This window comes from Cydia strobilella, chromosome 2 (genome assembly GCF_947568885.1).
Source record: "Cydia strobilella chromosome 2, ilCydStro3.1, whole genome shotgun sequence".
NCBI classification, from domain to species: Eukaryota; Metazoa; Arthropoda; class Insecta; order Lepidoptera; family Tortricidae; genus Cydia; species Cydia strobilella.
In genome coordinates this window covers 28,659,777-28,672,269 of record NC_086042.1, presented here as the reverse complement: position 1 = coordinate 28,672,269, position 12,493 = coordinate 28,659,777, and the positions used below count along the sequence as shown (strand labels likewise).

General features: G+C 36.7%; 1 protein-coding gene across 1 annotated transcript in view; it reads left to right on the top strand.

Annotated features, from left to right (window-relative positions):
• Positions 1-3,329, top strand: part of LOC134755156 (protein madd-4) — a 504,570-nt gene extending 501,241 nt beyond the window's left edge. The window contains exons 29-31 of the mRNA XM_063691660.1: positions 59-204; positions 898-1,063; positions 3,211-3,329. Coding sequence (XP_063547730.1) covers positions 59-204; positions 898-1,063; positions 3,211-3,314 — 416 coding nt within the window. The 3' untranslated portion in view covers positions 3,315-3,329. The remainder of the gene's footprint in view (positions 1-58; positions 205-897; positions 1,064-3,210) is intronic.
• The last annotated feature ends 9,164 nt before the right edge of the window (positions 3,330-12,493 follow it).

Below are 12,493 nucleotides of genomic sequence, written 5' to 3'. Positions count from 1 at the left end.
CAATAATATTTATCATATACTAACTATACATTTTACATCACTTATCTCCCCCATTCAGCCGTCGTCCGCCGCCGGGTGGAATGCGTTAGTTCCAAGGGCACCGTGCTGGTTCCAGAGGCCTGCGCCATCAGCACGCAGCCAGAGAAGACTAGACGGGAACCACAGCCTTGCAAGGCAACTTGGGCTGTCGGGCCTTGGAGTAAGGTACACAATCCCATGTGTTATTACGCATTTTCCATCATGGCAACGTGGCTCCGACATCGGCACGTACCCAGATAACACTATGTAGAAACCGTAAGGCAACTTAGAAGCCCATTGAAAGCGTTTCAAATAAGGGGTGATGTCTTGCATTAAAAAAGGGTTGACTGGTTTCTTTACATGTTAAAATCAAATTTCTGATCTGAAACCGGTTCATTGTCAAGTAGACCTGGCAAAAGTAAATCTTCAACACCCAAAAAGCTAATACGGATGTTTAGCCGCCATTAGATATATCAAAAGGCCAAGGAGCTCAAAATATTTAAACATGCACTTTTTAACTCCTTGATCATCATCATCATCATATAAGCCGAAAGACGTCCACTGCTGGACATAGGCCTCCCCCAGGGTTCTCCACAACGACTGGTCTTACGTTGCTCTCATCTCCATCGGCTCCCCGCGACCTTAGCCACATCGTCGGACCATCTTGTTGTGGGTCTTTTCCTGCTGCGTTTTCCGGTTCGCGGTCGCCACCCAAGAACCTTTCTGCCCCATCGGCCATCGGCAACTTCTTGATAATAAAGGCTTTGTTCAGATATTTGTTCACCGTGGCCGCTCGGATGTATCTGATGGACTGTACGTACAATTGTACTGTCCCTGCATATTATTGACTTTTAAATTAACAAAAACTCTCATTCCCAGTGCATAGGCCCTTGCAACACCCCAGGCCGTCAGCACCGCGTGCTCCGCTGCGTCTGGCGTCACAGCCAATCACAGAAGCGACGCAAGGAACGCAGCGCGGGCGCAGCTTGCGAGTTCTTCAGGCGGCCTAGCGTCATACGTCAGTGCGACGTTGCATGCCCGCGAGGTAATTGGGTTACGGATACAGCGTTATCGATGGTTAAGTTAGTGAGAACTGTGGAGGACTGGTTTGTCTAAGTAGCGAGTTCCTTAAGTGACCCAGCGTTATAAGCCAGTGCGATGTTGCATGCCCGCGAGGTGACTGGTTATGGATGCCACGCTGTCAATGGTTTAGTTAGTGAGAACTATGAGAATGGTTGGCCGGTCGGCGGGGCGGGCAGAGCGTCAATTTAAGCAGTCTGCACTCAGCCCGCATATGTTTATATTAGTTTAATATTAACGCTAGAGAAAAATAAAATCAACCACAACATAATCAGGCAAGCTACAAAGACCCAAGATGTGGTGCAAAAACTAAGAACACTTAAGTGGAAATGGGCTGGCCATGTAATTAGAGAAGAAGACAAATGGAATAAATCAGCAACACTATGATACCCAAGAGAGGGCAAGAGAAAGAGAGGAAAACCTTTCAGAAGATAGGAGGATGATCTGGTACAGACAGCTGGCAAAACCTGGAATAGACTGGCACAGAAGAGAGAAGAATGGAAAATGTTGGAGGAGGCCTTTGCCAAAGGGCACACAGAATTAGCAATGGAAAATAATTAAACAAACGATACCACATATTCTAATAAAAGGCTATAAAATAAAAATATTAACGCTCGGCTGCCTGCCCATTTTGATCGTCCACTCAGTCTTAACACAAATGAATTTATTTATCTACAATAAATACAAGCTTTAAAAGCTTAATTTCCCTGAGTTCACTTACTTATAAGTAAATATTTGATGTAATAAATGAAATACATATATTATAAACTTAAAATTTTCTGATATCATGCTCTTAAAATTCTGTCACCATGAAATGAAGTATTAGTAAGCCAGGTAAATGAAGTATTTGAAATGCATATAGAAAGATTCTTTACCAGTTTGATGTTTCAATCTGTTGAAAGCCAACTATAGTCATATATCAACTACCTATAGGTAGTTGATAAATTCGATGAATCGAATTATGTTTCTTTCAAAAATTTGGAACTACAGAATGAAAATTTGTTACCACTTAATTCAGTTTTATTAAATTAAATGATATGAAAACTGCCACAAAACAACATTTACGTGATTCTAGAATCATGAAAATGCACGCTATTGTTGGTAAGAATGATTAATCTATGTCTCAAATATTACCATCACAAAATGGAGTCACAAATGGAGTAGATGAAGATATACAATGTATCTGCTGCTGTAGTAAATTCACAGACAATGATAGAATGTTATTTTTTAACTGAATTGTTGAGTACTATTACCGTATTCTACTTTAATTAATTTTAAATAATTTATTTTAGCTGTCTGGTGTGTGCAATTAACTCAGTTATAATTTATTCATGATTTTTAACTCGATTAGTCTTGCTCTCTATTTAAACGTGATTTCTTAAGTGATTTTAATTTAATTAAACTTTAACAATAAGAAAGTCGTGTGCCACATTAATTACATTTAAAACATTTAAAATGCAAATTGAAAAATATATTTTTTTAACGTTGGTTGTACAAATAGTTATTATTTACACGTAACACGTAACATTAAATCTCAATCTTAAATATTTCAATCAAATCGTACAAAACCGAACAGGAATTGACATTGAGAACCGTTTTCGACATGGCTAAGTGTACGAGGCGTATAGCGAAGGCGAGTGTGTAAACGCAAAAACAACATTGCGTTGGCTATTCGCTATTCGCTTCCGCATGACTGCGGGTTTTAATCATTTTCTCGTATATGCCTTATATCTATACTAATATTATAAATGCGAAAGTGTGTCTGTCTGTCTATTACCTCTTCACTCTTAAACCGCTGAACCGATTTAGTAGAAATTTGGTATAGAGATAGATTGAGTCCCGGGGAACATAGGGTAGGGTAGGGTAGGGTAGGGTAGGGGGGGGTACATAGGGTAGTTTTTATCCAACAAATCATCCATTAAAAGTGCAAAGGGGGGTGGAATTTTGTATGGGAAATCGATAAAAAGCAGATTGGATAAAAAATAAGCTACCCAAATTAGTAGCTCCACGTAGACGAAGTCGCGGACAAAAGCTAGTTGTAATATAAATTACAATTTAAATGCTACTTTTATATTATCATTGCTCAATAAAAACGCTAGTTGTTCTGTGCAGATGGCGTCTGTCGCGACACGTCGCGCTACTGCGAGAACGTCCGTGCCATGAATATGTGCGCCCTCCAGCGCTACAAGCTACAATGCTGCAAGACCTGTAACTAGTAGTTAAAGTACACCGAGTAATTATATCATTCGCTGACTATTTCTATCAGTTTGCTGATTGACGTCGTCTAAGACTTGTAACGATTTGTTAAACAAATCAAGTACATATGCGCGCTCCAGCGCTACATTGCTGCGAGACCTGTAACTATTAGTTCAAGTACACTGTCAGTTCGCTGATAAATTTGACGTCCTTCACCTTGTAACGATTAGTTAAACGATTCAGGTACATGTCCGCGCTCCAGCGCTACAAGCCACAGTACTGCAAGACCTGTAACTATTAGTTCAAGTACGCTAAACATTATAACAAGTACGCTTTCTCGCTGACTAATTCTATCAGTTTGTTGATTGACCGCCTTGACCTCGTAACGATTAGTTGAACAATTCAAGTACATGTACGCGCTCTTGCGCTACAACCTTCAATGCTGCCAGACCTGTGACTATTAGTTCAAGTACGCTGTCAGTTCGCTGATTAATTCTATCACGTTTGCTGATTGACGTCCTTCACCTTGTAACGATTAGTTAAACAATTCAGGTACATGTCCGCGCTCCAGCGCTACAAGCTACAGTGTTGCAAGACTATTAGTTCAAGTACGCTAAATAATATAACAAGTACGCTGTCTCGCTGACTAATTCTATCAGTTTGCAGATTGACCGCTTTGATCTCGTAACGATAAGTTAAACAATTCAAGTACTACATGTACGCGCTCTAGCGCTACAACCTACAATGCTGCCAGACCAGTTCAAGTACACTGTCAGTTCGCTGATGAATTCCATCACGTTTGCTGATTAACGTCCTTCACCTTGTAACGATTAGTTAAACAATTCAAGTACTACATGTACGCGCTCTAGCGCTACAATCTACAATGCTGCCAGACCTGTGACTATTAGTTCAAGTACGCTAAACACTTCAGCGCTACAAACTGCAATACTTCGAGAAATACGTTGAACAATTCTAACAATGTTCGTTCATCCTCGAGCGCTACAAAACGCAGTTCTGCAAAACCTGATGTGATTCAAGTACAATAAGTACGCTGCATAATTATAAAGGCGGGATTCCACCAGTGTGCCGCACACTAGTGAAATCCGGCTTTACATTACCTATGCTGACAAAAATATGTTCACTGGTTACAATTCAATATCCACAAGAGCATGCGTGAGATTTGTACTAAATTTTCGATATTATTATAATCAATTTGCAATTAAATAATCACTGATCATTTTAATATGTACGCGGTCGAATTCAAAAGTTACGCCGATCGATTTAGTCCGTTCGGGTAGCATAATAAATGGTATTAAAACTTTAATCACAACACAGAATAAATAAATAAGTTTTCTGATATCTTTATATTGCTTTTTAAATTAAATTATGACGCCAACTTCGAATTGTAAATAGATCACAAAATAATTGTCATACAATTAGCGGCAGTGGTTTACTATTATTGAGGCTATGATTTGAAATAAGAATTGAAATGTAATTAATGTGGAATTGAAGCAGGAATACGTTTTTAAAGATCTATTTATGTGAGACGACTTATCTATTTTAAAAAAAAATTCTTTAGTGTAATTATATCAATTCAACAGATCTAATGATTAATCGCACTTAAACTATCGTGAGACATATTTCAAAATATTTATCAGTACGGTTTTTACTCACTATTATTTTTAGTCGCTTTTGGCGACATGTTTCGGGAACATGTCGCCAAAAGCGACTAAAAATAATAGTGAGTAAAAACCGTACTGATAAATATCTAATGATTACTTTATTTTCACTCGATTTTCTTATAAATATAAGTTATATACCAAGTTATAGTTAAGTTATATACAAAGGAAAATGCCATTTAACTGTAAAAGTTGCACAAATTAAAAAAAAACAGATCTAGTCGCAAAGTGCACTGATTGGATACTGAACAATGGACGGATGTAATATATTTTTAAATGAACGAAAGAATTTCAGAAATCAATATGATTTGATAATATTAAAATAACGATTGAACAATTAATGTTTCAAAATAATAGTCCTCGAATTGATTATTATGTAAGTAGGAATCAAAATATTTAGTAAAATGTTTTGTACTATATATTTAAATATATGTAAATATATAAAAATATACAAAAGCAGCACAATATACATTATTATGCTTAGCTCTGTCTTGAAAAATGCACTATTAGGTAAATGCAATATTCATATAGAAAAGGTAGTCAAAATGCCAAAATCAATTCAAAAGCAAATTATGAGTGCAGATGTTTCTACATTATATAGAAATATAATTATTAAATGTCAATTTAGTAAAATTAATTTGAACTTAAGCTGTATCTAGATGATGTTAAGGGCATTATGTATGTAGTTAAGCAAATGTTTAACATATTTAATATGTATATTGAAAATTTATCAACTAGCAATATTCTTTATTATTGACAGCAATACGAGTCGCTTATTAAACATTATAACTAAAGGTATGACCTGTGGAATAGGAAAATATAATAATCAATTTAAATTAAACTATTTTTTTTTTACAAAGGTACCATCTTGAATTAGGAAAATTGTAAAATAAGGTTAATAAGTTTCACGATTAGCTTACTTTCTCAGTTGTCATTCCATTGGGAAACTAAAAGGATTATATTGTTTGTGTGTTTGAAGGCGGTTCCAAAAAATAAACCAACATATGGGGGTTTTTAGAAAAAATGGTACCATTTACGTTTTTTCGAAAAACCATCAACTTTTGGGTTATTTAGAGAATTACGAGTACTATTGAATGAGACAAAGAAAAAAAGTGTCCCCAGTTTTTCATACACATTTTGGGTGTCAGTTTTGTAACGTCTATACAAAATGTATGTGAAAATGCGTTACAAAACTGACATTTTTTTGGGGTCATATTTTTTTTTATCTTTTTAAATTGATAGTAAAGTCCTCGTGATTCTGAGTAGAAATAACCCAAAAGATGATGGATTTTCGACAAAAACTAAATGGTACACTTTTAAGTGGAAATTCCCATATAATTATTTTTACTGACTTAGGATATGTATTCAACGACTCCTTGTATTCTTAAGGATCATTATTATTTAAATACGCTATACAGTATTATCAAAATACGAACTATTAGGTAAAACAATTTTGTTGTCAATTGTTACATTATCCTAAATGTAAATATATAGTTAAATAGGTATATGTATTTTATGATTTGTGAGGTCATGTAATTGCCTAGGAGGATATCGTCGCTATAATTATTACTCAACCTCATATCTGCAACAATCATTTGATGGAAATGTCGCTTTTCTTTCATTCGGAATACGGGTGTTTTTGTCATCAAATGAGTGTTGCAGATACGAGGTTGAGTAAGTATAGCGGCGATATAATCAAACGGAGACGCCACGTCTATAATTTTCTGTACAATAAAGTCTGCCGATTTTTGCGGGGGAGGGGAACGTCAAATGTATGTAACGTAAAAATAGCCATGTCAGATAAACGTCAGTCCATGCATTGTGTATGACCATTGGCCGACTATTTTCGACAGAGGGGAACGCCTTAATTGGCTACTCCGTTATATCCTCCTATGTATATATTTCACATGTATTTTTCCTCCTATGTATTTTTTCTATTAATACTTGTATGTTTTCAAAATCAGCATACCGTAGCAACGATTTATTTTGAACATCCTTGCATATTCATTGATAAACTTGATTAAGTTCAAGGGTCAAGGAGGGAACAGTGGCTCGGTAGAAACAGGCCGGGTACAGTGACTCACTCAACCTAATTTCAACACGGAATAGGCGATATTTGGGCCTGAGCCTCAGCTCGAGCTGAGCCACTGTTTCCACCTTGGCCCTATTGTGAATCAATCGGTAAAGCCACCTAACTATGATGGTCAATAAGTTCAATAAGTAATTAAGCAATATTTTCGATTTTTTCTGAGAAAAATCTCTCATTTATGGAAAAACACACACTGTTTCACTGAATTTTTTTTTTTTAAACTTAAAACGTGAACCAAAGGAAAATAGACTCTATTTTCCAAATAATTTCGTTTAAATTTCAATAGCCTTAAACTGAGTATGGTGAGCAGGATTTGGCAATACATAGTTGGGCGGTTTTACAGAACACAGTTTTTATTTATTTGTTTACTTTAACCTTAAATTTAACTTTAAGTTAACCCTTAACAAGTCGATTGTTAACCACAATACCTCCTTACACGCTTCAAGCGGTAGATCAACAGGGCTATAACCGCGAAAATCGAATTTTGCAAATTGCGGGCATCTTTCTCTGTTACTCTAATTACGACTTTATTGGAGTAAAAGAGAAAGATCCCCGCAATTTGCGAAATTCGGTTTTCAGTTGCGGGATTTCCCCAAAAAGGTGCGAAAAATCTCAGTTTCAGAAAATGTTTACAAAAACAGAAGGAAACTTTCATTACGAAAATTTCCATCCCCATGTATGAAAAGAATATATGTATGAAAAGTTTCCGATTTTTAGAAACATTCCGATGGCACATCAGTAGGTAGACCGATAGTGGGAGGTATGAGTAATTCCGAAAATGGACTCGACATTGATGGAATTACGTTATTTTCGGAATAACTCAACATTAACAAATTTCAGAATTGCTTGAAATTACCCTATTTTTTTTGTGTATGCTAAAACCAGTACATACCTCTGAAAGTTGCGCAATGTTGAATAGTATTTTCGTTTAAGTCCCATTGCATAAGTCCGAATATGTACATTGTACCGAAATTTTCAAATATGAATAAAATATATTATATAAATAAGTTACTTAAATTATTTTGTTTTATTACTCACCCCACATCATTTCAGACAAAAATGTGACAAATTCATTCAAATCATGTATCCAACGATATCAATATAAAAATATTATTTTATTAATGTTTTAGCTCCTTACATACATAAGCAAAACCCCTTTTCTCTATGTACGTGGTACTTGAAAAAAATTGGTTGAGGAATTAAATTAACGACTATAAATAAATACTTAAATATTTATATTTATTTATTGTCGTCGTCGCAGGTGTAATTTTAAAAGGCAAACTTCTATGAAATTATGACGTATAAATAACACTGGCACTGGTGCTGTCAAAATCGCAAACTCTAGCACAAACAGTTCTAAACATTGTTCTAAAATTACACATTCTGCAGTCTATCCGTAACAGAATTCCGAATTTAAATCCAAACGAGATATTTCCATTGCGTCAGTGCCAAACTCCGCTCTGATTGGCTAGCGTGCGCTCGCCCTGGGACGTGATTGGTCTAATGAACAATTCGGCCTGATTGCCACAGAGCACATTGTTGCACAGAAGCGGCAAACATGGTTATGCTGATTTGGTTTGTAATACGAGTGGGTATTGATTTTAACTAGTTAGTCTAGTGGTAGTTACCTAGTGTTTAGGTGATATCGATAGTGGCGTTCCATGCGTAAAGGGTCCTTATGCTCCATGTGCATAAGGAACCTTCTCTGACGGAAAGCCACATAATTTCATTTAAATTTGTGAATTGATACAGTTGCGGACAGTTAAGAAAACAAAGGCATAAGACAAGGAAAACAAAGTGATTATGAGGATAGTGGATAAAGGAAAATAATGTTACGTTTCTTTTTCAATTACTATTTGAAATTTAGATTTTTTTTTAATAATAAGAGTGGGGAGCGCGTAAGGAACTCCATCACTTTTTGGGAGCTCCTAAATAATTTGAATTACTAAGAAATAGAAAAATAATCAAACGAAGGGACGTAGCAATCGTTAAAGTATCAAATTGTGTGAAAATATTTACCTTAATGGTAATATCCAGAGGAAATAGGTATTTCGTTTGTATGGGGAAGCGTCCACTTTCCTCTTAATACACTAAATGACTACCAACAGTTTTACGCAGCGTACTACGTAGGCGAACAACACGAGAACGCGATGCGGCGCGGGGTGACGAGAACGCGATGCGGCGCGGGGTGAATCAATCCTTTGATACCTATAGAAGTGTTCTACGTGGGCGATCTCGTTGCGAACGCGAACGCCGTGGGCCCGACGCGCCGCGCCGCACCGCACCGAAATTTTCGCTTACGGTTTTTATTATATTTTTATTGCTATATAAAGAAAACATACATTAACAGTTACAAAAATTTCGCCAAACTGTGTTACAGTTTGTTGGCAGTGCGCTCTTATCATTGTTTTATGTTACCTAATATGTACTTCTTGATTACTGTGCTACAAAATTACAACATTAAAACTTAAGACGCAGCGTTAGTACCAAATGCACTACACTCAACAGCGTATTTCAAAGCAAATGTTGCACTAAATGGCTGCATAACGAGAAAATAGAGGGGTGAGTGGGGGTAAATGAAGTCGACATTAAACCTGTGTGGTTCCAACTTCCAACCGCTTACAGAATGCGGGCAACCATTTGTGACGTTTTCAACTAAAAGGTACCACATTGTCGGTTGTCGATAAGGTTGATTTCAAATTGAAGCTTTATTGAAATAGCGCCTTATTGACAACCGACAAGAAGTACCGTTTAGGTTGAAAACGGCACATTTTAAAACTAGGAACGTACCGTAAAATGTCGGTAGATTCCCAAGATAAGTGCAAAGATTTTGATACATTACGCAGTGCGTTCTTTTTGAACGTCAAACTTCTATGAAATGATAAATAAATAAATAAATAAATATTATAGGACATTCTTACACAGATTGACTAAGTCCCACGGTAAGCCTAAGGAGGCTTGTGTTATGGGCACTCAGGCAACGATATATATAATACTAGCTTTTGCCCGCGACTTCATCTGCGTGGACTTAACAGCAGCTAAAGTATAGCGCCTGGAAAAATTCTCATATCAATTATTCAATATGAGCATATTATGCACACAAATTAGCAGGCACTTCATTAAATATCTCAATTTCACCCCGCTTTTTACTTTCTTAAGGGATGATTTTCGGGATAAAAACTATCCTATGTCCTTCTCAGGAGCTCAACCTTTCTCTATGCCAAATTTCATCTAAATCGATTCAGCGGTTTAAGCGTGAAGAGGGAACACACAGACAGACAGACAGACAGACTTTCGCATTTATAATTTTAGTATGGATTTAATATAAATACTTAAATACATAAAAAACACCCATGACTCAGGAACAAATATCTGTGCTCATCACACAAATAAATGCCCTTACCGGGATTCGAACCCAGGACCATCGGCTTCACAGGCAGGGTCACTACCCACTAGGCCAGACCAGTCGTCAAACGTAAATGATGACGTATAAATAACATTTACACTGCGTGTGCTGTCAAAATCGTTACATACGTATCTTGGTCTTACTTTAGGAACATTTTACGGTAAGCAAATGAACTCCTTCTCGCGAAACCCCGAAATCCATACTATCCATACTGTATATACTATACTATATTATATATATATTATATATATTATATTATTATATTAATATTATAAATGCGAAAGTCTGTCTGTCTGTCTGTCTTTCTGTCTGTGTGTTCCCTCTTCACGCTTAAACCGCTGAACCGATTTAGATGAAATTTGGCATAGAGATAGGTTGAGTCCCTGAGAAGGACATAGGATAGTTTTTATCCCGAAAATCATCCCTTAAGAAAGTAAAAAGCGGGGTGGAATTGAGATAATTAACGAAGTGCCTGCTAATTTGTGTGCATAATATGCTCAAATTTAGATTGCTATGATATTTTCTCCAGGCGCTATTCTTACTCTAGCTGCGGTTACTAAGTCCACGCAGACGAAGTCGCGGGCAAAAGCTAGTTTTAAATAATTTCTAAAAAGTAACAACAAAAAAAGCCGGCCAAGTGCGAGTCGGACTCGCGCACCGAGGGTTCCGTACTTTTTAGTTATAGCGGCAACAGGAATACATCATCTGTGAAATTTTCAATTGTCTAGCTATTACGGTTCATGAGATACAGCCTGGTGACAGACAGACAGACGGACAAACGGACAGACGGACAGCGGAGACTTAGTAATACCCTTTGGGTACGGAACCCTAAAAATCATATAATTAAATATGCATTTTCACGAGAAACGGTTAAGCAACGCGACCTGTAAAATAAAATACGCTAGCGTTTTGGCCTCACCTACAACGGAGGCCTTCGCTTCGCTCGGTCAATTTAAAATTTCAATACTATTATTATCTGCCTACAAACGTCAATTTGATAAACAGCGGTAACAGCATGGTTGCATTTTTATCGCCTGTCACTATGCCTGTCACTTTCGCAGTTACATACTTGTTAGAACGTGACAGGTATGGTGACAGGCGATGAAAATGCGACCGTGCTTAGCCCGCAGGACGCGATTCAGATTTAATTTAACACCTTATGGTTTTGAACTGCTTTTGATACTAAGGTTTGCACGACGGATCCGAAATGTATGGGAAGATCTGCGGATTCGGATTCAGATCCGGATATTTTTATACATTTCGGATCCGAAATGCAAACCCTCGATATGACCAAGATACTCTTGGTGCTCAAACATATTATCAATAAATATCATTCGTGTGTTAGGTACATCCATAGAGTAACTTATACTAGAGCGGTACCGTCATAGTAAATTTTGTAACCCCAGTAAATTCACTGCCACCTGTCGACACACTTTAAAACTAAAAATTAATATTTATAAAAATACGATAAAATGTATTTAAATATGGATAAATGATTTTTTTTATTTGCATTAATTATTTTTATGATTTTGACCCATGTTCTTTCACCGATATGCGTTAAAATTGTTAAATAACAAACGAAACCGTCAACGCCATCTATACGAGAGTAGGCCAAAGCTAGTAGCGCCCTCTGATCGAGAATCAAATTTTCTTGATTTTCGAGGCACGTTGTTTTCTTAGACTGTATCCATCTATTACGGAGTTATATCTTAGGTACATCAAAACCCCATTATTAGTCAGTCAAGCCAACTAGAAACCCACAGCCACATCTCATTTTACTAATTAAATGGATAACTATAACTATACTCCGAATGCGTCGAAACGTATCTAATTCGTCAAAGTCCATAGCAATGGTATTGAAATTTCAAAAGATTCAGAATGGAGTAAGCTTCAAATTCGTGTGACACATTTAAATGTAGGTAGGTGTACCAATGGAGGATATAGTTATTCAAGACCTGCAGGCAGCATGGTTGCCTTTTTATCACCTGTCACTATGCCTGTCACTTTCGCACTTACATACTTGTT